This window comes from Calypte anna, chromosome 26 (assembly GCF_003957555.1).
Source record: "Calypte anna isolate BGI_N300 chromosome 26, bCalAnn1_v1.p, whole genome shotgun sequence".
Classification (NCBI taxonomy): domain Eukaryota; kingdom Metazoa; phylum Chordata; class Aves; order Apodiformes; family Trochilidae; genus Calypte; species Calypte anna.
In genome coordinates, this window is record NC_044271.1 from 6,148,243 (window position 1) to 6,174,034 (window position 25,792).

A 25,792-nucleotide genomic window follows, 5' to 3' on the forward strand; every position below is an offset into this window, starting at 1 on the left:
CTTGTGGCCAAGAAGGCCAATGGCATCCTGGGGTGCATTAGAAAGGGGGTGGTTAGTAGGTCAAGAGAGGTTCTCCTCCCCCTCTATTCTGCATTGGTGAGGCCGCACCTGGAGTATTGTGTCCAGTTCTGGGCCCCTCAGTTCAAGAAGGACAGGGAAGTGCTTGAAAGAGTCCAGCGCAGAGCTACTAAGATGATTAAGGGAGTGGAACATCTCCCTTCTGAGGAAAGGCTGAGGGAGCTGGGTCTCTTTAGTTTGGAGAAAAGGAGACTGAGGGGTGACCTCATCAATGTTTTCAACTATGTAAGGGGTGAGTGTCAGGGAGATGGAGTTAGGCTCTTCTCAGTGGTGACCAGTGATAGGACAAGGGGTAATGGGTGTAAATTGGAGCACAGGAGGTTCAAGTTGAATATCCGGAAAATTTTTTTTCCTGTAAGGGTGACAGAGCCCTGGAACAGGCTGCCCAGGGGGGTCGTGGAGTCTCCTTCACTGGAGACATTCAAAACCCACCTGGACACGTTCCTATGAGAAGTGCTCTAGGTGGCCCTGCTCTGGCAGGGGGGGTTGGACTAGATGATCTTTCGAGGTCCCTTCCAACCCCAAGGATTCTGTGATTCTGTGATTTTCTCCAAAGAGCCATTGGTTTCCCTGAATTTCTCCCTGGACTTCCCTAGTTCTTGGCTTCAGACTTTCAAACTGCACCTCCAAAGAGTACCAACAGCCAATAGAGATTTATTTATTTTTCCCCCCCATTATTCTCAAACCATATTTTCATGAGAACTGTCAGATTTACATCCTACAGTTTATCTGGGATGCCACACCATCAAGGTAGTTCCAGGCAAATTAACACAGCTGACAAAAAAATAAATAAAGGAAAACACAAGAGGAAGAGTTCCAGATGATTCAGGATTCAGTGGGTTTTTTTTCAAAAGCAATGAATTAAAGAGCTACTGGGAATATATGAGTAAGCTGCAACTTAAAAGGCAGACAGACAGGATGCTGAAGCTGTGGCAGCAGCAGTGGCCACCATGCCCAGCTCCCTCCTAGCCAGCCCACTGCTTCAGCATCAACCCCCTCACTCAGCAGAAGCCTTAAAACCCCCAAATCCTCCACCCAACCCCAAAGCTTACCCACTTCTGAAATATTCCACCCAGGAGTGTCCTCTCCAGGGGTCAGGACAAGCTCCAAGGACTTGAGCTGCTTTCAGGCATTCAGTCCAAGCACTGGAGGACCCACACACCCCACCACGTCCTTCAACTGTGATGCTTCTAATCACAAGGGAGCTTGATGAAAATGGAACTTTCCTGCCAGTTTCCCCAGTGAGTTCTGCTTTTTTAACTCCTTCAAGTTAATTATAGCTGTGTCAATGTTTAACTGGTCCTGGGAGCTCACACTGTGCTGTAAACATTTGCTCTCCCATTCAAACCTGGGATCTGGGGCATCAGTTTTTAAAAAAATTATTTAGTCATTAAAGGAAAAAAGCAACCCCAAAAGCCCCTCAAACCCTGAAGAATTCAAAAGCACAAGGATTAAAAAGAAAATCCTATTTCCTGCACTGCTATGCTCAGTGGGAATAAACAGAATTTCTGCCCAACTTCATTCTCTGAATCATCTTGGGAAGCTGAAGTTGGTGGCTTCTGGTTCTGATCTGATTTCAGAGCACAATGAAGATCACAGACAACAATAAAGATTGGATAAAATCAGCTCCAAACCTTTCACACAACCCAGCAAAAAGAAGGCTTCAGGGGATCCCAATTTGTCCCTAACACCAACCCCACCTCCCCCCAAAACTAGGTGATCCTCCTGATGAAGTCCAGTTCACAGAGGTTTAGGGGGATAACTTGAAAGAAGCATTTCCATCCCATTTTACATCAGCTGAGAGATGGAAATATCCCAAACCCTCCAAATGTCAACATCCTACTACCACAATGCCATAAAAGCTGTCAAAACACCAGGAAGATCCCCTACAGAAAACATTCACAGGTATTACCTGCTAACAATCCAACCACCACAACATCAAATTGCTTGAGCTGAATTCAGTGCTTAGGGAATGGAGGAAGGAAAAACCCCCCAATATTCTCTTTTTCCTAAAAGCCTGGAATTTTGACTACTTTAGGAAACAGTTTTCATGTCTCTGTTTCAAGTCTGACTGGGATATTTACACCCAAGACCTCACTTCAACTGAAAGGTGCTGCCAACCTTATATCTGTGCTGATCAAGGCTGAAAAGAAAATAAAATATTCCCCAGTCTCTATTTCTAAAGCAAACCAATGCCTACAACAGATAAAATAACTTATCCTGCCTTTTTTTGCTTACAACTGGTGCTGGTGAACTGGTTGAGCTCTGCCATCCTTTCCTGAGATACACACTCTCTTTACAAGAGGTTTGCTAGCTCTCTTTGCTGGTTTCTGAGTCTTAGAAGTCAGAAAAAAAGCCACCAAACTCCCTTTGTTGGGTTAGAATAAATTTATGACTAAAACAAAAGACTTCACACTCCAAGAGCAACAACTCATACTTTATCCAGGCCAACAAATAGCTGCAAATGCGCATGTGTCTTCCATCCACATTCCTTCCCAAGGAAGATCCTCTTAAACAAGAGAAGGTTCAGCATTCCCCAGGAATGGATCCAGCAGTTTATGGCTTGAAAATAATCATGGAAAGGCAAAGAGGTGAACTCCTTCAGTCCAAAAGGGATTCATTCAGAGAGACTTAGACAGACTGGAGAGTTGGGCAGAGAGAAACATGATGAAATTCAACAAGGGGAAGTGTAGAGTTTTGCATTTGGGGAAGAACAACACGATGGCCCAGTATAGGTTGGGGGCTGACCTGCTGGAGAGCAGTGTAGGTGAAAGAGACCTGGGGGTCCTGGTAGACAAGAGGATGACCATGAGCCAGCAATGTGCCCTTGTGGCCAAGAAGGCCAATGGCATCCTGGGGTGCATTAGAAAGGGGGTGGTTAGTAGGTCAAGAGAGGTTCTCCTCCCCCTCTATTCTGCATTGGTGAGGCCACACCTGGAGTATTGTGTCCAGTTCTGGGCCCCTCAGTTCAAGAAGGACAGGGAAGTGCTTGAAAGAGTCCAGCGCAGAGCTACTAAGATGATTAAGGGAGTGGAACATCTCCCTTCTGAGGAAAGGCTGAGGGAGCTGGGTCTCTTTAGTTTGGAGAAAAGGAGACTGAGGGGTGACCTCATCAATGTTTTCAAATATGTAAGGGGTGAGTGTCAGGGAGATGGAGTTAGGCTCTTCTCAGTGGTGACCAGTGATAGGACAAGGGGTAATGGGTGTAAATTGGAGCACAGGAGGTTCAAGTTGAATATCCGGAAAAATTTTTTTCCTGTAAGGGTGACAGAGCCCTGGAACAGGCTGCCCAGGGGGGTCGTGGAGTCTCCTTCACTGGAGACATTCAAAACCCGCTTGGACACGTTCCTATGTGATGTACTCTAGGTGGCCCTGCTCTGGCAGGGGGGGTTGGACTAGATGATCTTTCGAGGTCCCTTCCAACCCCTAGGATTCTATGAAAAGGGATTTAGAAACTACCTGTTCTATTATTTACACTGCCAGTCAGTTCCCCAGTGCACCAGAAGTTTAAACTTGGAAGATTTAAAAAAAAAATCAAGAATTTTAAAGATGAATATTGTTAGGAAGCCAAACTCACCCTGTTTCTTTGTGTAGTGCAAGAGATGAATAAAAATACATGACTAAAAGCTCAGGTAATGCCCCCAGGTATCTGAATTTTTCACAGAATCACAGAATCCTTGGGGTTGGAAGGGACCTCAAAAGATCATCTAGTCCAACCCCCCCTGCCAGAGCAGGGCCACCTAGAGCACTTCGCATAGGAACGTGTCCAGGTGGGTTTTGAATGTCTCCAGTGAAGGAGACTCCACGACCCCCCTGGGCAGCCTGTTCCAGGGCTCTGTCACCCCTACAGGAAAAAAAATGTTTTCGAATATTCAACTTGAACCTCCTGTGCTCCAATTTACACCCATTACCCCTTGTCCTATCACTGGTCACCACTGAGAAGAGCCTAACTCCATCTCCCTGACACTCACCCCTTACATAGTTGAAAACATTGATGAGGTCACCCCTCAGTCTCCTTTTCTCCAAACTAAAGAGACCCAGCTCCCTCAGCCTTTCCTCAGAAGGGAGATGTTCCACTCCCTTCATCATCTTAGTAGCTCTGCGCTGGACTCTTTCAAGCACTTCCCTGTCCTTCTTGAACTGAGGGGCCCAGAACTGGACACAATACTCCAGGTGTGGCCTCACCAATGCAGAATAGAGGGGGAGGAGAACCTCTCTTGACCTACTAACCACACCCTTTCTAATGCACCCCAGGATGCCATTGGCCTTCTTGGCCACAAGGGCACATTGCTGGCTCATGGTCATCCTCTTGTCTACCAGGACCCCCAGGTCTCTTTCACCTCCACTGCTCTCCAGCAGGTCAGCCCCCAACCTATACTGGGCCATCGTGTTGTTCTTCCCCAAATGCAAAACTCTACACTTCCCCTTGTTGAATTTCATCATGTTTCTCCCTGCCCAACTCTCCAGCCTGTCTAAGTCTCTCTGAATGGCAGCACAGCCTTCTGGTGTGTCAGCCACTCCTCCCAGCTTAGTGTCATCAGCAAACTTGCTGAGGGTACATTCTATACCCTCATCCAAGTCGTTGATGAAGATATTGAACAACACCGGTCCCAGCACCGACCCCTGTTCACCTTTTAAACTCAGCTTTAAGAATAGCTTTTCAATGTGCAGTACAACTAATATTACTTATTCTTTAGGATGTCTGTAAAACAATAATAAAAAAAAAAGACAAAGACATGTCCTACAGTTCTCTGGAAATGTGGGAACTTGCTACAGAATGTCCCTGTGTGTTAAAAAGCTTTATTAAAATGCTATGTACTTCTTAGTTCCTGGCTTTCTAGAAGTTAATGTTTTTTCAGTTATTGCAACACATAAATCCCCCCCTTCCCCTTTCTTCTCCTAGGTTTCTAAGGCTTTATTTTTGGTTTGGCTTTTTGAAGTGTTAATAAGCTGGGAAACATGCTACAGATAGGCTGTGTAAAAAAGGCACTCAGTGTGCATTAAAACAATTCAGACTGTTTCCTCCAGTGCCAGTGAACCAGCCTGAAAGGGAAAGAATCAACCCAGTAATTCCACTGGTACTTCCATCTGGAAATGCCTGAAGCAATTCCAGCAAATACACACAATTTGAATTAGCAGAATCAACCCGGGGAGCAAAAAAAAAAAATGTTTTGCATTAGAAAGTAGATGCTAACTGCCCAATATAAAGTACTAATTTCACTTTATGAGACAAGCAGGCAGCTTTACTGAATCCAGGAACTGCCAATGAATTCAATTTCCATAATTGTGACACCAGCACAGAGGGACAGGTCAGAGCATTCTGAAGTTTTCTACTTGCCCCCTAATATGGCTCCATCTGACACAGCAGTCACACAGAATCACAGAATCCTAGGGTTTGGAAGGGACCTCGAAAGATCATCTAGTCCAACCCCCCCCTGCCAGAGCAGGGCCACCTAGAGCACTTCGCATAGGAACGTGTCCAGGTGGGTTTTGAATGTCTCCAGTGAAGGAGACTCCACGACCCCCCTGGGCAGCCTGTTCCAGGGCTCTGTCACCCTTACAGGAAAAAAATTTTTCTGGATATTCAACTTGAACCTCCTGTGCTCCAATTTACACCCATTACCCCTTGTCCTATCACTGGTCACCACTGAGAAGAGCCTAACTCCATCTCCCTGACACTCACCCCTTACATAGTTGAAAACATTGATGAGGTCACCCCTCAGTCTCCTTTTCTCCAAACTAAAGAGACCCAGCTCCCTCAGCCTTTCCTCAGAAGGGAGATGTTCCACTCCCTTAATCATCTTAGTAGCTCTGCGCTGGACTCTTTCAAGCACTTCCCTGTCCTTCTTGAACTGAGGGGCCCAGAACTGGACACAATACTCCAGGTGCGGCCTCACCAATGCAGAATAGAGGGGGAGGAGAACCTCTCTTGACCTACTAACCACCCCCTTTCTAATGCACCCCAGGATGCCATTGGCTTTCTTGGCCACAAGGGCACATTGCTGGCTCATGGTCATCCTCTTGTCTACCAGGACCCCCAGGTCTCTTTCACCTACACTGCTCTCCAGCAGGTCAGCCCCCAACCTATACTGGGCCATCGTGTTGTTCTTCCCCAAATGCAAGACTCTACACTTCAGTCCCAGAGCTCTGGTGGATGCAAAATCAGCAGCACTGACTCCAACTCAGCTGAGCTGCACCCATTTTCACTAGTTGGAAATTAATTTTTTTTTTTTTTTTCTTTAAATGCCCCAGACTTGTTTGGATGCATCCCCAAAGTGATGTTTATTTGCTGCCCAATTCAGGATTTATTCAAGCTCAGGGAGACTGCTCCAAGGGACTGAGTGTGTGCCCATGTATTCATGGGACACCAGTGCACAAAGGACCAAGGGAGTTTAAGAATAATTCCCAAGGTACAAGTTAAATAAAACAAGCCCTGGTATCCTTCAGCAGGGCCTCACAATGCAGGAATAGAGGAGATAACAGCCACCCTCTTGTGTCCCCACTTGCTCTTATACCTTTTAATCCTGGGCTACTACAATGCAGACAAAAAGCTGAATTTTTCAGCATGCAGAAAACATTATTTCTTTGGATTATGCTCTTTAAACATGATTTTTTTACATCAAAATCTAGCTTTATCACCAATTGGTACCTAAATACTACGTTTAGAGCTGAGGTTCACAGCAACAGCCCAGACATTATCCATTAAAAATACTCAAAACCACACACTCAACCCCTTTGCTAAGGAAAATTCTCCCAGATGTCTCCCCACCTTCACAAGAACACAAACAAAAATCAAACACAACTTTCTGCTGCTGGCAAAGAGCTTCATTAGGAAGGTCAGAACCATTTCCACCTCAAGTGCCTTGCTCTGTTCCTCCACCCCCTGCAAAACCTGGTGATGTTGGTAGCAGGGGATATGAAGTTTTGAATAAAACAAACCAAACTCCAAGCCCTTTAACTTTCCAGGGGTAGGAGGGGAAGTTTTTTAGCTCCAGCACATCAGAGGATCCTGCTCACTGCTGCTCACACACACAGAACTGATGGCTGCAGCAGAGATCAGCCCTGGCACTCAGCAGCCTCCTCCAGAATCTCTTTGTGATAGACACAAAGACAGATTAGAGCAGAAAGGGAATACCTGGGAAGTTATGGGGAGTCCTCTGCTCTTCTTCCTCCCCCATTTCAATTCAGATACATCTTGGCAAAAACCTTGGACAGTCTAAGAACTGATCTGAAACAACATCACAGCTGACACAACCCAGAAAGCAATCAGTCAAACCACCACGTCAGTGCCAGCTACTGAAGCAATAAAGAACAAGACAACCCAGCAGGCTGTGCCTTATCTGCACAGCCCTGATGAAGAAAAGAGTATTAAATATAGGTAGGGGATTTACCAGTCACATTTGGCTGTGGTTTGCCCAGGAAAGAGGCTTTCAGTGTGTGTGAGGAGCAGGGATTACACCAAGATGGCAATAAGGAAGGGTTTGACACCCCTCTACAGCATTTTCTTTCCCTTCCCTTGCCCATCAGCTCCTCTGATGTCTTTTAAAAACCCAGGCCAGCCAGGAAATTTTCTGTGGGTTTTTCTAAATAACTGGAGTCAGAGTGACCAATTTATCCAAATGCACCAAGGACTTCTGGGTTTTTATTTGTCCAGCCAACAAAAAAAAACCAAAAGAGAGCAGCCCAAGATGCAGCATTTATTTGTTTATTTATTTATTTGTGCAGCACCCTTTAGAATGCCTCTGTATGGAGGGGGCTGCTGTGTCCACAGCTCTAGAAGTAGCAAATGATCTGACCCAACCTTCACCTGGACCTCAACCAAGGTCTTCTCCATTTTCTTGTCAACCAAGAATTAGACTGAGAGATTTCCAAGCCTGTTTTGTGCTTAGTAAATAAAATCACAGAATCATGGAATTGGCTGGGTTGGAAGGGACCTCAGAGCTCATCAAGTCCAACCCTTGATCCACTCCCCCCGTGGTTCCCAGCCCATGGCACTCAGTGCCACATCCAGGCTCTTTGGAAAGATCTCCAGACACGGAGAATCCACTACTTCCCTGGGCAGCCCATTCCAATGCCTGATCACCCTCTCCAGAAAGAAATTCTTTCCAATCTCCAACCTAAACCTCCCCTGGCACAACTTGAGACCCTGCCCTCTTGTCTTGCTGAGAGTTGCCTGGGAAAAGAGCCCAACCCCCCCCTGGCTCCAACCTCCTTTCAGGGAGTTGGAGAGAGTGATGAGGTCTCCCCTGAGCCTCCTCTTCTCCAGCCTCAACACCCCCAGCTCCCTCAGCCTCTCCTCATAGGATCTCTGCTGGATCCCTTCACCAGCCTGGTTGCCTCCTTTGGACCTGCTCCAGCACCTCAATCTCCTTCCTGAGCTGAGGGGCCCAGAACTGGACACAGGACTCAAGCTGTGGCCTTCCCAGGGCTGAGCACAGGGGCAGAATCCCTTCCCTGGACCTGCTGGCCACGCTGTTCCTGAGCCAGCCCAGGATGCCATTGGCCTTCTTGGCCACCTGGGCACACTGCTGGCTCCTGTTCAGCTTCCTGGCAATCCAGACTCCCAGGTCCCTTTCTGCCACTCTGTGCCCAGCCTGGAGTTCCCCATGGGGTTGTTGTGGCCAAAGTGCAGGACCCGGCACTTGGAATGTTGAACCTCATCCCCTTGGGATCATCCCAACTGTACAGCAAACTCTCCTCTTCTTTTGGAGGGGCAAAAGAACACTCAGAGTGATGTTAATAAAACTAAGAGGATTTTCAGGCTCCACCTTCCCCATGTCCAGCCTGCCAGCTGACACACAAGGTTTGAGCCTCTATTTTCTAGTACACAAGGAACAATTTCACTGGCTCAAATGCACTTTTTTTACTGCTCCCTTCCTGATAGAATTATTCCTTATTTGCATATTAAGAATCCCCCTCTGGCTGAAAAGTCTTTCTATAAATTACAGGCAATATCTCAGCAATGCCTTTGTCCTCACCACAAGGTGTCAATGTAAAAGAATGAGGTAGGAAACAGGAACCCCCTTTGCAAAGTAAAAGATTGTTAATCTTCTTTAGGAATTGAAGATCAACTCAGGCCTGATTCTGTAGCATCTGTTATTTAATAAATTATCCTAGGAAGAGGTCAGAGTTCAGCACATCAATTTGTCTTGAGATAAAACGACAGCAGGATAAGGAAAGAGGAAGAGGTGAAATTGGTTCTGATGTCACAGCCCTGTACCTCAAAAAGATGTTCCTAAAACCTTCCAATTTTACAACAAACAGGATATTATCTTCCTTATTTACTAACTCATTTCCAGAGTGGCCCAAAACTGAAGTCTGAAAGAAATTGTCCTGAAAAGTTCAGAAAAGGAGCAGTGCAAATTTCCAAGTGGAGTTTTTCAGCCTACCTTGGAAAAACCCCCAGGATTTTCAGTCTCTATCCTGAATTTTCTCAAAATAAACTAACTCTTATGGGAAGGATCTTGCTCCTTGCTCTCATTCAGGTGAATTAGCTATTCTTAGTTAAATAGATTTACTTCTCTTCTTAGTCTGATGACAGATTAACTCATGACTGGAAGGATTATAGACTTACCTCTGGAACTAAATCACTTTTGAATCTGAGTTATAGCTATTAGTTCTTTAAAGCTTAGCTGCACAGCTTTTAGTACCTCCTTTGTATTTCTGAATAATTAAACAACATTAAATCCAAGCTAAGGGCTCTTTCTCACAACTCCAGTGAGAGACAAACAGCTGATGTGACTTGAAAAAACCCCAAACCAACCAAACAGCACTTTTACATGGATTTTGTTTTTCCTCAGAATAATTAACACTATTCTAAGTTTGGTATTAAAATTATGTTTATATGGGGTTTGAAGCATGTAAAAAACCCCTTTGTTCTCCTTGGAGAGAAGCAGCTATGGAGATCAACTTGCTTCTGTACCTAGTGTGGTGTTTCTGTTCCTGTTACACTTCTCCAGCTGCAGAAGACAGGACCAGCTCTGGGAGACAGGCAGGGAAACTCTGGGCACAGCAACCTCCTCTCTCTGGAGGACAGCAAGCACAGGTTTAAGCAGGGTGTGTTTTCACATGAAATATTGAAAAAAACAAACAAAAACAAACAAAAAAAAATCAGCAAAGGGTTTCACTGCTCCCCAAAGTAACACAGAACCAGCAGGGATCTGGAATCACCCTCCCAACATCCTCCTCCTGACATTCCCTTCAGCAGCACTAGCAAGGAAAGAAGGAACAGTCCTTCCCCATACTTAATCTTGGCAAAAGATGGAGATATTTAGCCATTAAATTAGAATCTGCCAGCCTGGTTCAGTGAGCTGCTGCAATTCAGTGCTTTGCCCACCTGTGTTGCCATGAGGGGGGACAGAGATGGGATAGTGAGGAGCTAAAAAGTTTCCTGTAAAAACCAAAACCAAAACCACCCTGAAACTGGTTTCCACCCTGAAACTACTAAGGAAATCCATGAGATGGAAGAGCTGGGGGCATCCCTCTTCCCAGAGCACAATACTGAAACCAGGTGGTTTAGTTGGGCAAGGAGTCACCACTGATCCACATCCCCCTCAGACACCAGGGTTTTGTTTTTAAGGAATGCACACTCCAAGGTTTGGTTCATCCATCATGATCTGTCCCTCTGGCTCATCCTAAAGCAGCTGGAATCTCCAAATGAGCACACAGCACTTTTCACTGGTTGTTAATGACTGGAAAACCCTGCAAGATCCAAAAGCAGATTGTTTGTCCAGTTCTAGCAACACATCTGGAGGTCCACATGAAGGGAGATCCACAGTTTGTTTAAATCCACCCCAAGAAATCCCATAAAATAGAAAAACTCCTGAGTGAACATCACTGCAAACCTCAACCAGGGAAAAGAAAACATCAGCTCCTCATTTGGCTGCAGCAGACAAATCCAGAGGGCTGGGAGGGGAGGCATCCACACTGAACTGGAGCTGCTGAAGTTTGGTGTAGGAAAAAAATTGATTTATTCTGATAGCCTCCAGCTCAATATTTAGGCAGAATAATGCTCAAGTGAGAAGGCAGCCACAAATATTTATCACTTGCTAAATACACAAGGCACTTGTTGTTCAGCTGGAAGACATTTAACACACAACATAATGAGGAATTCTAAATTATCTAAAATTAGTGAGAGCTCCAGCACCAGGCAAGAGACAAACCCAGTCCCCTCACACCAAGAAAAAACTTCATATAAAATCCAGACTTGCTGTTTGAAGAAAGGGAAAACACATTTATCAGAAACTTACTGGAACAGAGTCAGGCTTACAGACACTGATCCCCTGCAGGAAAATGAGGAACAAAGCCATGGAGACACAAGCCAGCATCCACTGCCCCTCTCAGGACACTTTCTTGGGATTTCTAGCTAAAAGCTACTTCTCACTTCATCCCCATCTAGCCAGGCTGCAAGCACCCTCCTCCCATACTGGTTTTATATCAAGTTAAAACCTTGAATTGTCTTCTGAGGCTTTTCATAGCATGGGAGAGGGACAGGATGGCATCACAGGGCAGGATTTCTTCATCCAATCTAAGCTGCCCACTGAAAATGAATGGGAAAACACTGGAAGGCAATGCTTGTCCATCAAGTGCCTGGATTTGCCTTTCAGAGCAAATCAGGGAAAGGAGCTGTGGTCACCACCTCTTAATCAGCTCAGCTGATGTCCTACAGAAGGTCTCAGTGGAGGGACAGAGCTGTGGCCCATAACTCTTGACTTCATCTTCCATGGTTTGCCTGAAAAGCCTGAAAAGCCCAGAAATGCACTCAGGATTTTCTGCATTAAATTGGGGGTTTTAAAAGAGCCACTGTCTGCACCCAGAGGTGGGGGAGAGGGGGACAAGTTTATTTTTCAGTACACTTTAGCTAGAGGCTGAGTGTAAAAGTTTCTGTGATATATAGACACCGAGATATGCTGTGACAGAGCAGACTACTATTTTCTTAAAAAGATTAAGATGAAGCATGTGATTTAGGATTTAGTAATTTCAGCCTTCTTGTAGGGCTTCTTGTGTTGGGTTTTCCCTTTGGCTCCAGCTCCCCTTTTGCATTTCAGTTAGCAAAGTTACAAAGCATCTCCTTAGTCAGAATTTTTTAGAGAAAAAAAAAAAAAAAAAAAGTAATTTTCCATGACTGACATGTTGCACAAGAAACATTTCAAATGCACTCACACTAACTTCGAGCTGTCAGATCTGTGTATTCCAGTTTTCTGTCTTCATTTGAAAATGTGCCTGAATTCCACAGCCCAGGCAAAAAGACCAGAAAAGGAGTTTGTGAAGTGTGAGGAGGAACAAGGAAAAAAAACTCTGATTTCTTTCATTTGCAGAGAGCTGTATTTCACTTTTACTTCCTCAGTGAAGTAGAAGACACTCTTTTCTCCTTTCTACTTTCTCCTCTTGGTAAAAGGAGAGACTTCTAAGTGAATTATCTTGTAATTACCTATTTAAAGGAACTTCTCTAATGAGCCTTCTTTAAAGAAACAACAACTCAAGGTATGCCCCAACAAGCCTGCCATTTTCTGAGAGATTTCCTAATGGCCTTTGTAATGCACTGGAGGTGGAAGAGTTAATGTGAGCTCCTTACCTCAGGACAAGCAAAAAGCTGATGAACAACACTTGGTACAAAGCAGACAAGTATATTTTTTCTACCAAGTTTATATCAAGATACCACCTCACTTCCTCACACTAGCAAAGTAAAGTTGTTGGGTTTTTTCCACACTGAAGCCAGCAGTGTAACAGAGCACACATTTTAATTTGCATTTTCCTCATTACACTCTGATGTTAATGACTTCACACCCAGACAAAACTACCTTTAGACCACTGAGAAATTACTCCCCCATGATGCCAGCACAGGACAGCACCTTCACCTCTGTTTTTTACCTTCTCTCCCCTCACTTCAACCTTTTTGTTGTTGTTGTTTCAGTGCTGAGCTGTAGCTGCTCTGTGGCAATTCTAATGCAGTCTGAGGGCTGGGGCTGTAACTCAACAGCTCCCAAGCTAAACAGCCTGGGCTGAGCCATCTTTGAGCTGAAGTCTCATAAAAACAAAAGTGAAGAAGAGCCTGAAGAGCTGCTGCCCACAGAGCTAGGAAGGTTGGAGGTGTGTGACTAGTGGAGTCCCTCAGGGGTTGGTACTGGGACCGGTGTTGTTCAATATCTTCATCAACGACTTGGATGAGGGTATAGAATGTACCCTCAGCAAGTTTGCTGATGACACTAAGCTGGGAGGAGTGGCTGACACACCAGAAGGCTGTGCTGCCATTCAGAGAGACTTAGACAGGCTGGAGAGTTGGGCAGGGAGAAACATGATGAAGTTCAACAAGGGGAAGTGTAGAGTTTTGCATTTGGGGAAGAACAACACGATGTCCCAGTATAGGTTGGGGGCTGACCTGCTGGAGAGCAGTGGAGGTGAAAGAGACCTGGGGGTCCTGGTAGACAAGAGGATGACCATGAGCCAGCAATGTGCCCTTGTGGCCAAGAAGGCCAATGGCATCCTGGGGTGCATTAGAAAGGGTGTGATTAGTAGGTCAAGAGAGGTTCTCCTCCCCCTCTATTCTGCATTGGTGAGGCCGCACCTGGAGTATTGTGTCCAGTTCTGGGCCCCTCAGTTCAAGAAGGACAGGGAAGTGCTTGAAAGAGTCCAGCGCAGAGCTACTAAGATGATGAAGGGAGTGGAACATCTCCCTTCTGAGGAAAGGCTGAGGGAGCTGGGTCTCTTTAGTTTGGAGAAAAGGAGACTGAGGGGTGACCTCATCAATGTTTTCAACCATGTAAGGGGTGAGTGTCAGGGAGATGGAGTTAGGCTCTTCTCAGTGGTGACCAGTGATAGGACAAGGGGTAATGGGTGTAAATTGGAGCACAGGAGGTTCAAGTTGAATATCCGGAAAAATTTTTTTCCTGTAAGGGTGACAGAGCCCTGGAACAGGCTGCCCAGGGGGGTCGTGGAGTCTCCTTCACTGGAGACATTCAAAACCCACCTGGACACGTTCCTATGCGAAGTGCTCTAGGTGGCCCTGCTCTGGCAGGGGGGGTTGGACTAGATGATCTTTCGAGGTCCCTTCCAACCCCTAGGATTCTATGATTCTATGAACAACCCAGACTTTCTCAGCTCTAAATGGGATTTTTAAATGCTGGTGGTTCCTCTTAAACAATAAGTTGCATTGGAGTGGTGCACTCCAAAGCAATGATTTGCTAAGGGGTTCATGCTAACAAGGATGGCCTTCCATTCACTGATGTTGAAGGGAGTTTTTGGGGTTGTTTTTTTTTGTCTAACAACCTCCCTGCATCAACTCAGCCTGTTCATTGTGGTGAAGTGTTTAGGAAGGTGAAGTGTTTATACACTGAGCAATGAACAATAGGCTGCTGAGACAAGAACATCTCTGAAGCCTTCGCTCCCCAGAGGAGGGAAAAAAAAAATAAATTACAAAACCAACCCTTGAGGAAATATTCAAGATGAAAACCACAAAGGTTGTTAAACAAAGTGAGAAACTTCCAATGTCTCTCAATGGCTGGAGAGGATCCTGGACAGAAAATAAAGGACTGGGGGGATGTTTCAGAACAGAACAGTCACTGGAGCTTCTCCATCTTCTTCCCCCCCTCATCTGATCTCAACTTCGGTGCCAAGTTACAGACAAAGTTTTCAAAAAACTTCTTTGTATCTCTCTGTGTATTTCTAACAAACAATTTTAAACTAAAACCTTAAGTTTCGTTTTGACTCGGAGCTAAGGTTAACTTTAGAAACCTTTTCACAGTTCCCCAAAGCAAAAGATCCATCTGAAAGAATTCACACACACCTCACAAGAGGGAAGCTGAATTTCTTAGTACTGCCAGTTGTTAGCTATTTACAGCCTAGCCACTAACATCTTAAGAGCTGAGAAAATACTGAATTTCACTTCATGAGTCCCAGCAGAAATTCCAAGAAATATCAGAATAAAAAGAGCTTATAAAAGAAACAAAAAAGAGCCAATAAAAATAGGCTATTAAAGGACACATCAGTATTTACACCACCTTTGCCACTAGAGAAGGTGTTTCTTGTCACTCAGCCTTGGGTGCTGCAAAACAAGAACTACTTTTAAACCCCCCCCAACAAACAATTAAGTCCTGAAGAAAACAACCAGCAACATCTCATGTGGACAGAGAGTTGTAAACAAGCAAATACCAACTGAAGGATCATGTTTAGTCACAAGAAATCCAAAGTGCAGCAAGAAACTGCTCTGGAGGCTTTCACACCCAGAAGCAGAGAGGTGACAACCAAGCTAAACGTGTCCCCTTCAGTTTTTTTCACCACCAGTGTTCCTCTGATCACCAGAACAACACACAAGACAGATTCTCTGCCCTTCCCTTCGAGTTTACCAACCCAACCACCCATCAGCCCAAGCACTGTTTCATTTTGCAAGCTGAAGCACATGAGGCTTGCTCAGAATCTCTCCATTCTCCCAGGCCTCCAGTGTGCAGGGCTTTGTACCACAAAAACCCAAATCTCTGCAGGAACTGCTGAGACAGATTCTTATACCAATCATCTTTGGACACAACAACAGCAAAATAAATCCCCAAATTTGATTTACTCACTGGAACAGTCTCTAACCTGTCACAGATGTGACTATTGTTAAGCCCTGCTCCTGAATAAGCAAAATTCTTTACAACAAACTTGCATGAGACCGAGAGCACCTTAAAAGCTGCCAACTTCAAAACACCCTTTTCACTTGAAGTCAGCTCATATTAACAGGAAGAACGATTAGGGGGAGAAATAAACAAGCATTTACTGTTTGCAGGCTGCTGTTTGAAAGCTTGCCTAGCTCAGAGACATCAAATGCTGGTGGTGTTTGGCACCTAATTTTCAAATGTTTGCACCTAGAATATTTTCAAAGCAACAAAACCCAACACCAAAAGCTTTTGTTGCCCCCTCCCTCTCACCCGTTTTTTTTTTGGTTTTTTTTTTTTAAGCCATACCAACTCATAAAGCAGAAGCAAGCCCCAGGTGTAGCTCCCAAAGTCAAGAGCAGCAGAAATCCAACCCAGCGCTGCATTTCCTGCTGGCAGCAGACACTGTTCCAACCACTCCTGTCAGCCTGACACTCTAATCCCAGGACAAATTTAATTCACAGAGTTCTAACACTCACAATTCCACTGATTTACCTGCTCTCACACTCCCTGCTCCTGCAGTTCTCCTGTCCTCAGGAGCTGTGTCTTCCCTTTCCTCCAGAAGCAGCTCACATCTCCACCAACAGCTCCCTCCCTCACACCTTATTTTTTCCTTCCAGTCCTACCCATCCTTTCAATCCAGGCCTTATTTTTTTGCCTCACCTTTGCATCATGCTCCTCACCTCACACTGCTTCAGGAGAAGCTCCCAACAAAGTCCATGAGGATTTTTCCTGAGCTGAAGCATCAGCAGCCCCTGTTGCATCCCTCAGCTCCCAGCCAGCATCCTCTTCCAACACCACTACAAGAAACCACCAAACACTGCAACATTTTACACTAGAAGCGACTCCCAACAGCTCGCAGCATCTTTCCCTGATTAAAAGGAGCTGGGAAAAATAAAGAATCTTTTTTTTTACCCCCTCAGTTTGAAGATACCCGTGTGGGCTCCTCATGGTACCTGGGGATCAGCAGCTCTGACACAGGCTGCCGGCTTCTTCCTCCCTGTCCACAAACACCCTCGGCAGAAGCCTCTCCTAAAATTAACTGTTTGTTTGGGGTTTTTTTCTAAAAACTTGACTCTTCTTCGTGGGGGGGGCCCGAGTCGTGTGAGCTGCTATTTCCTCTGCTTTTCTGAAGCATCCGCGGGAGGAGGAATAAAAAGAAACTGCTGCGAAATTCACACACACACAAACACACAAACACCTCTTCTCCCTTCTCCACTTCGAGTGACATCAAAACAAAATTTCAAAACACCCTTTTCCTCCCCAAAACCCAACCAGAGACCCCAACCCAACACAGCCCCCCCCCCCCCCCCCCCAACTTCTGCTCCTGACCTCTGAGGTGGGCAGAGAAGACCCAAACCCCACAGTTTCGCTTTGCTTGGTGTTTGGGTCGGTTTATTTTTTTTTTTTTTTTTGCCTAAATTAATACGAATCACCACCGCTTTTCTCCCCTTCCCAAGCACAGCACAGAGGGGTAACAGAGGGGGGGTTTGAGGTCCTTCTTTTCCTCAGAAAGGCCACGACCCGACCCCCCCCCCCCCCCTTCCCGCTCTGTTCCCGCCTGCCCGGCAGGGGCGGCCGAGCCCCCGGTGAGGGCCCGGGAGGGGAGGGCGGTACCAGAGGGGGTTATGGAAGGGGAAAGAGGGAGGGGGGGAATCTCTCACAGCCCCCTCGCCTCAACAAAGGGAAAGTTGCGAAGCCGCCGAGCCCAGCGCGGGGTTCCCGCCCGCACACAAAGGCTGCGGATGGCGGGGCGGTGTGAGGGGGGTCGGGGTCCGCCTCAAACACCCCCCCCTCCCCCTCCCCAATCCGAAACGCACCAGGGGAAAGGGGAGGAGGGGGGGAAACACCATAGACCCCCTCAGCACCCTCCTCACAGCGGTGTGCACCCCCCCACACACAGAGCACCCCCTCCCCCCTGTGCCCCCCTCAGGGGGGGTCTCAGCCTCCCCCCCCCCATCCCCTTTATTTACCGCCATCATCAGCACGCGCGAGCTGTCACCCAGCGCGAGACACCCCAACCGCCGCCGGCCACGCCCTCTCCCCGCCCATTGGCCGCCCGCCGCGCCCCGCCCCGCACTCCTATTGGCTGCGGCGCACGCCACACAGCGCTCCGTCCCGCCCCCTTTCTCACCACCACCCCCCCCCCCAACCCCAGCACCGCTCCGCATGCCGCCGCGCTGCTTACGCCAATTGCGTAAAGCCCAGCCTGGGCTTGTGGATGTGGACGTCGTTTGCGCGGCCTACGCCATCCCGCCGAGGGTTCTGCCGCTGTTTACGCGCCTTGCGTAGCCGCTAAGGAGAGCTCGTCAATGGCTTACGGTGGAGCAGCGGGAGGGCAGCGCTGAGGGGCGGGGTCTGCCCGGGCCACGCCCACGCGGTGACGTACCGGGCTTTGTGAATCGCGGGCTGAAGTTCGGTTGAGTCAGGAGAGGGTAAATAAGGATGGTTCGGAGACAAAGGGACCCTTAAAGGGGCAGCGCGGGTGATGGTGCCTTCCCCCAGGGCCCCTGAGGTGGCTGCGTGAGGTGGGAGACAACCCACAGGGTCCCTTTGGTGACGAGGAGGGGAGGGTGTCCCCGAGGTGACAGGGAGGGGGGACCCTGAGGTGACAAGAGGGACCCCCCCGTGAGGATCTGAGGTGACAAGACCCCTGAGGTGACATGAGGGACCCCCCCAGAGGATCTGAGGTGACAATACCTCTGAGGTGACAAGAGGGACCCCCCCAGGAGGATCTGAGGTGACAAGACCCCTGAGGTGACAAGAGGGACCCCCCAGAGGATCTGAGGTGACAAGACCCCTGAGGTGACATGAGGGACCCCCCCAGAGGATCTGAGGTGACAATACCTCTGAGGTGACAAGAGGGACCCCCCCAGGAGGATCTGAGGTGACAAGACCCCTGAGGTGACAAGAGGGACCCCCAGAGGATCTGAGGTGACAAGACCCCTGAGGTGACCTGGGGAGGCACCCCTGAGGTGTCAGGACCCTCAGGGGGATGGAGGGGGCACCCCACAGGGCCCCTGAGGTGACAGAGACCTTGAGGTGACAGGAGGACACCCCTATGAGGCCAGAGAGCACTGAGGACACCCAGACAAGGGACCCCTGAGCCGTAGTGGCCCTTGGCTGATGTCACACACTTGTCACCACAGTGCAGGGGTCATGAGGGGATGGTGAGTTTTGTCTGGAACAAAGGGACTGAAGTTGGGGTTTAAGCCTGTCCCCACTTGGGAGTCACCCACACCCACTGGGATAATTATTTCTTTTTTCTTTGTTCAGGCTGCAGGAGGTTCTGTCAGGGACCTGCCTGGGAGCAATGAGTCCTGTTCTCTGGGCTGGCACAAAGCAGTCGTGGTCAGCACAGCAGCTGATGACACGAAGCACAGGTCAGTGCTGTCACACAGTTCCTTTGCACAGGGACAAAGAGTTCCCCTCCATCCTGTCCCCTTTTAAGTTTTGAGGCAAAATGCTGCAATTTCCAGCGACAGGTGGCAGCCTGCTTGCTTCTGCCACAGCACAAGGACACTCCACAGCTTTGTGGTCTCCTTTACCAGCCAACCTTCCCACAAATTCCATTTTCTGTCAGCTTGCTCATCCTTTCTCTACACCTTCCCTCTTTGACCAGCACGGGATCTCCTTTGAACCTGTACCTGTGCTGAAATCCCCAGTCACACACACACCTCTCAGCTCTTCCCCAGCTCCCCACTGTGATGAGCCTTCAGTCTGTAATGTCTGCTAAGAATTAAAACTGAAGATTAACAAGGCCCTTATGTCCTCTCTCCCTTTGTAAAGCTTAGCAGGGTGCAGCTGCTCTCTAAGTTCTGCCTCATAAAAAATGCCACAGCACGAAACAGAACAAAAGCCCACAGTACCCCTGGGGTGGCAGCCAGACTTGGACTCTGTCTCTGCCACTGAAGTGGTGGTGACCCTGGTAACATCATCCAGCCTCTCCTTAGAGCTAGGAGGGGGAAAGCTGTAAGGATCCAAGGATAAACCCCACATCCCTCAGATTCCCAGGCTCCTCAAGCTCAGGCTTCCACTCACAGAAAGCATAAAAAAAACCAAAAACCTGGCAGTGATTTTGAGAGGTTCAGATGCAGAAAGAAAGTGCTAGAGGAGAAGGTTTGAAGTTTTAGGTGGTAAAGCAAGCCCAGAGCCTGATTGTTGGTGGTGTTTTGGGGAGAGTTCCATGGGAGGGTGAGGGCCAGATCCAAACGTTTGGAATTTTGGAGTTGAAATTGTCCAGAATAAAGTTAAAGATGGAGTTTTGAGGATCCTAAAGTTTTTAATTCCAGGGACTTTGGAATTGAATAATCTTGCCAAGAAAAGTATAACACTGCATCCTATTTGCATCTTTCTTATTTCCACCACCCATGGAGCTGGGGACATTTTCCTCAGCCCCCCAAATTCCATACAATTAAGGGTTTAGAGCTTAGAAAATTATAAAGCCTACACTTCCAGGGGCTCTGGAGATGGAAAATGCATGCCCAGGGAAGTGGGACAATGCATTAAATCTGAACCTTTCTGATTTGGGTCAACCATGGGATCAGCCCCTCAGAATCCCATAAAATTAGGGTTAGGGTTTAGAAAACCAGGGCTACAGTTCCAGGGACACTGGGGATGGAAAAGGCATGCCAAGAGAAGTATGAGACTGCATCAAATCTGAACCTTTCTGATTTGGGTCAACCATGGGATCAGCCCCTCAGAATCCCATAAAATTAGGGTTAGGGTTTAGAAAACCAGAGCTCTAGTTCCAGGGACACTGGGGATGGAAAAGGCATGCCCAGGGAAGTGTGACACTGCATCAAATCTGAACCTTTCTGATTTTTGTCACCCAATGGGATGGAGACCTAAGCCTCAGCCCCAAAATCCCATAAAATTAAGGTTAGGGTTCAGAGAACCATAAAGCCCAGGGACACTGGGGATGGATAAGGGGTACAAAGGGCAGTGGGACAAGCATCAAATTTGCACCTTCCACACCTTCCTGATTATGCAAAGGTGTAGGGGATCTAAGCCTCATCCTAAAGAATTCCATACTATTCTGATTCTCATCACTGGAGTTTCTGATGTGTTTCAGTGACCATTTTCCTGCCTTCTCTGTGTCCTGGTTGGTTTTGCAGCCCAAGGGGTATAAGTGCAGCTGTGGGCAGGGTGTGATGTTCTCTGGGGCACTGCAGGTGAGGACAGGCAGATGGAGGAGGGATCTTTTCCCATGGGATTGTGGCTGGTGGGACAGGACCAAGGGAATCTAAACCTCAGATTCTGTTCAGGGGCTGACAATCCTCTGGGACTGGGCCAGGGGCTTCTGGCCAAGTTGTATAAAACTCATAATTTTAGGTTCTAAAGTGATGATGGCTGCTGAGTTCAAATCCAGAAAGGGCAGGGAAGTGGAATCCCAACTGGATATTCACAGTTCTGGAGGAGTTGGTGTTGCCTGAGGGAATTCAGACATTTTGCATTTTGTTTGGGAGCCAAGTGTGGATGTTTGGAAATTTAGGAGCCAAAATAAGCCAGAGTGGAAAAGTGACTGGGAACATTTGAGGTTTTAGGTGCTGAAGGAAGGCAGGAGCCTGGTTTGGGTGGTGCTGTGGGTTGGGTTCCACGGGAGGGTGAGGGCCAGCAGGAGCTGCAGTGGTCTCTCTGTTTGGGAGCCAAATCCACAGCACAAGGGGCTGGGGGGAGCTACAGCACCACTGCTGAGGGTTCTACTGCACCATCAGCTGTGGGGTCACTTTGGGTTTGGTTGCCCCAAAAAACTGTTCCTCTTCCCACCTTGCTCCTTCCTCACCCCCCCCCCCAAACAGAGCCAGATACTGGGCTCCCATTCCCATTCCTCAGCTCAACCCAGTACTGTTTGAAATTATTTTTTCTTGCTGCAAGCAGCTCTCCAACAACTCCTTCCCACCAAGGTCCTGAGGAACACAACCACCCAGGCAGCTCTAGGTTGTCCTAAAAAGTTTATTGTTGCCCTCTTAGTAGAGACGTTGGGGCTTGCCCATGGTGCTCTTGATGTAGAGAGCACGGACATTCTGCCAGTTCTTCTTCAGCAGGGACACCAGGAAATTGATGGCCAGGTGGATGTTGTAGACCAGTTCATCCTCTGTCATCTTGACGTGACCAACAGCCACAGCCAAGCAGAGCACCTGGGGAAAAAGGGGACACCAGGGTCACTCAGAGAGGGAGAGGTCTGCAGGGGAAACTTCAGATTACAGCTGAGCTGAACTCCTCAAACCCAAATCTCATTTCTGTCAGCTGGACAGGATTTCTCCACCTTATCCCTTGGTGTTTCCACAGAGCTCGTGGTGCTTGGTGACCACATGTCGGGGAGCAGCTGATGTCACCTCTGAACTAGAGCTGGGGTAGGTTGGGCTCATCACTCTCTGCAACTCCCTGAAAGGAGGTTGGAGCCAGGGGGGGGTTGGGCTCTTTTCCCAGGCAACTCTCAGCAAGACAAGAGGGCAGGGTCTCAAGTTGTGCCAGGGGAGGTTTAGGTTGGAGATGAGAAAGAATTTCTTTCTGGAGAGGGTGATCAGGCATTGGAATGGGCTGCCCAGGGAAGGAGTGGATTCTCCGTGTCTGGAGATCTTTCCAAAGAGCCTGGATGTGGCACTGAGTGCCATGGGCTGGGAACCACGGGGGGAGTGGATCAAGGGTTGGACTTGATGAGCTCTGAGGTCCCTTCCAACCCAGCCAGTTCTATGATGACCTGAGGAAGGCAGGAGACAGGGAAGGGGTGAGGAGCAGACTCTGGGTTAACTCTGCTCATGGGACAGGGCTGACAGCCTCACTGCTAAGCACAGCCCCAGCTTCACTTCTTTGTGTTTTGACCATCAGCCCTTTCTTTCCACACTGATCCAGAGGCCAAGGCTTTGCCTGCCAGCCTCACTGAGGATCTGGGAACTCCATGTCCCCCCAGACTGGAGACAAAAGGATTTAGGAGTGAGCTGACAGGCTTAGTCACAACATCACCATCTCAGCTCCTTAAAATGCTGCAGCAACCTCAGATTCACTGCATCCCTCTCAGTTTTTCTGCCCCCAGGCCCAGCTGAGTCCAAGGGTGCAGAGATGTTAATTCTGCCCATCCCCATGAGGCACATCCAGACTGACTGCTGAGGTTCAAACGCCTGATTTGGGTTTGAGGGACTCAATTTACCTCGACAGCAAGAGCAGAGACCCCCAGGGCTGCCCCCAGAGCTCAGCCATGGGACACCCCCCAACCTCCACGTGTCACCCACTCACTGCAAGAAGCATTAATTATGAGTGATGGCACCTGAGATTGAAACAGCAAAGTCATCTCATCATCATTTGCTCTTCTGGCCACAGATAAATGGCTGCTTCTCTGCAGCTGAATGCTCTGGGTACTGTCTCACTTTGGAGTTGTCACCATCTGCTGCTTTAGGAAGAGGCTTGAGGGACACCTACAGCCCACCCTGGAGATGGCAGCCAGGGACAAGAGTCCTCCTCTCACTCATCCCCCTCAGCTATGTGGCTGTCCTGGAAAAGAAAACCCCAAGTTTTTACCTTCTTCATCTGAAATTTGATGGTGGATTTGACCTCATCAACCTTGGCCACCAGATTCTCGTTGTGAGTGAGGAGGGAAGGGAATTTCCCAGCTTTGTTCAGACCTGGACCCAGGATTCGAGGAATCTGCTTGATCAAGGACTCAGAAGCCAGGAAAGCATCATACTTCTTAGCTGTGAGGAGAGATCCCCCCAGGGAAGGTGAGGATGAGCTCTCACCTCCTACCCCGAGCTTGAAACCATCACCTCAGCCAAACCCTTGCTGCTCTTTCCCTTCCATGTCCATTGCTACATTCTTAAAGTTCTGCTGAGCTGAACCTCAGCTGCTTTTAGTAATTAGAAATTCTTCCTGTCACAGCACCCAACTCCTCACCTGACCTCCCTCAAGAGTCACAGCCACAGGTAACCAACATCTGAGATCTACCAGGAGCCTCCTGCCAAGGCCTGAGCCCATACAGATGGATGACAGCTCCCAAAAAACCTCAGCGAGGAGCTGTGCTATCCTACATCATCTCCTAATGGCACAGAGTTCCATGGCTAACCCTGGATGGGGTGGGAAGGTTTTCTTGTCTGCCTAAGATACAAATCCAAACGACTGTCTCTGCAGGGAGGGAAGGGGCTTATCCTCTACCAAGTGAAAATAAGCAAAATTCATCTGCTTAAGGACTAAAGGGAATTTTGTCTCCAGCTCCCTGACTGGGAAATTGAGGAACACCAACTACAGGTGGTAATTCCAAGGAGACAGAAACATTCTTTCCTCTCCTTCCAGAACACCATCAACCTCACTCCTGGAGTGCTGATCCATCAAGCCTCCTCACACTCCAGGCAGGTTGTTGGTTTTTCTAGACAGCTTCCAGTACTTCAGGCTGATTCTGGTTCGTTTTCTATTCCCAAGACATAAATATCTGAGCACAAGGAAAACCGTGGTGCTTACCCAGCCCTCCCAAACCAGACCCACACCAGCACTCACCCAGCTTCTTCACCAACTTCTTGTTTTTGTTAAGCTTCTTCAGAGCTTCTATATCCATGTGAGGGATGTCAACAGCTTTGGCCTCATCACAGTGCTGCTGATCCCCCAGCAGACAGACAGAAAACTTGGGCCGGGGGGTTGACTTCAGCCTGGGGACAAAAGGGATGGATTTGTCACCAACCATCAGCACCACACACACTCCACAGGACCCAACACACAGACACCTTACCACAGCACTTGGGCCTCTTCCTTCCTCAGCTTCAAACCTGCCCTTTTCCCAGCAGGTCGGTGGGGACAGCCCGGGGGGGCTTCCCACACCTCCCCTCATCTTTTAAGACCCAGGGTAAGGGTCCGTCCAGCCGGGTTGGGCCGAACTACCCGGGCGGTTCGGTTCTGTGTCCCCCCAGCTGCGGCAGAACCCGGCAGCAGAAAGAGGGGTGCGGACACAGCCCGAAGGCTGGGTGGGAGCTCTAGAGCATGGCGAACCTGACGGTACCGGAGAACCGCTTGTCTTTCTGCGGGTCGTAGTTCTTAAGGCTGATCTGCAGCTCCACCGTCTCCACGAACCTGAGGGGAAAGGAAAGCGGCGAAGGTTCAGGGAGCCCGGAAAAGCAGCGGAGGGGGCAGGGAGAAGGAGAAGACCCCGGTCCAACCCGGGTTCCGACATGGGGCTGGGCTCTTACTTGCGCTTCTTGACCCTGCTGCCCTGCAGCACCTCCTTCACCGCCTCGTACAGGGTATCGCGGGAGACTTTGCTGCTGCGGGGGGGAACGACAAGAAGGGCTCAGAGCTGACCGGCCTGGGCCTCCTGCAGCCTGCGGGGAGCCCAGAGCCCACCCCGGCACATCCGCGCTTCCCCTCGGCCACCATCGATCGTCCCTCCACCCCAAAAACCGCCCGGATCGCCCCGGGGCCGCTCTCTGGGCGCGGATGGCGGCGGATGGAGCGGAGGGCCCGGACCCACCTCATGGCGGCGGCGGAACGGAACCGAGAGAAGATGGGCGGGACCCCGCGCAGTTAAAATAGGGGCGGGATCTCGCGTGATTTAGGGAAGCGGTGACGGGACAGCCCCCGGGCGCCATGTTGGGAGTGGCGGAAGAGCGTGTAGCGCACTGGGCGCCATGTTGGGAGTGGCGGAGCTTGCCCGGGAAGGCTTTACCGGCTTCACCCGTCCCTCGGCTCCCCTGGGGAGCAGTTCCCGGCTGTTAACCGCTCCATCGCTCTCAGCCCTGCCCCTGAGGGTCTCTTTGCTGCCTGTCCCGGGCTAGGCCAAGCACCCTCTCCATCACTTCCCATCCCAGGAGCCTGGACTCTCACTCAGCAGCCGCCGGGAAGAAGACGGGACGCAGCCTGAGGTGCTCCCGGGGCACGGCGCCTTGAGGCCGGGGCAGGTTCCCCACTTTTGGCTTTCAGCGCTATAAACCTTCGCTCCTGGGTCACTGATCCCCCCTTTAGGGGACCCCCTGAGGGCGAGCGGAGCCTTCGGGCTTCAATGTCAGCACCGCGCATGCGCTGCCGAGCTGCGCAGATGCGCAGTGGCCTCCCGGGGGCGCTCTCCTCCCACCGCCGGGGCTGTTCCTCGGAGCCCCGGAACCTGG

General features: G+C 48.9%; 2 protein-coding genes across 2 annotated transcripts in view; both read right to left on the reverse strand.

Moving 5' to 3' along the window:
* The window catches only part of USP49 (ubiquitin specific peptidase 49), a 34,588-nt gene extending 16,858 nt beyond the window's left edge, over positions 1 to 17,730 (reverse strand). Inside the window, exon 1 of the mRNA XM_030465476.1 lies at positions 17,681 to 17,730. The gene's annotated coding sequence lies outside the window, so the exon portion shown is untranslated. The remainder of the gene's footprint in view (positions 1 to 17,680) is intronic.
* A 3,914-nt stretch (positions 17,731 to 21,644) lies between these two features.
* On the reverse strand, positions 21,645 to 25,230 carry RPL10A (ribosomal protein L10a). The gene is made up of 6 exons (XM_008499451.2): positions 25,159 to 25,230; positions 24,878 to 24,952; positions 24,681 to 24,761; positions 24,195 to 24,343; positions 23,226 to 23,398; positions 21,645 to 21,847 (listed from the first exon to the last, which is right to left on the reverse strand). The coding sequence occupies exons 1-6, from the start codon at positions 25,161 to 25,163 to the stop codon at positions 21,677 to 21,679; spliced, it is 654 nt and encodes a 217-aa protein (XP_008497673.1). The 5' UTR covers positions 25,164 to 25,230; the 3' UTR covers positions 21,645 to 21,676.
* Between the last annotated feature and the right edge of the window lie 562 nt (positions 25,231 to 25,792).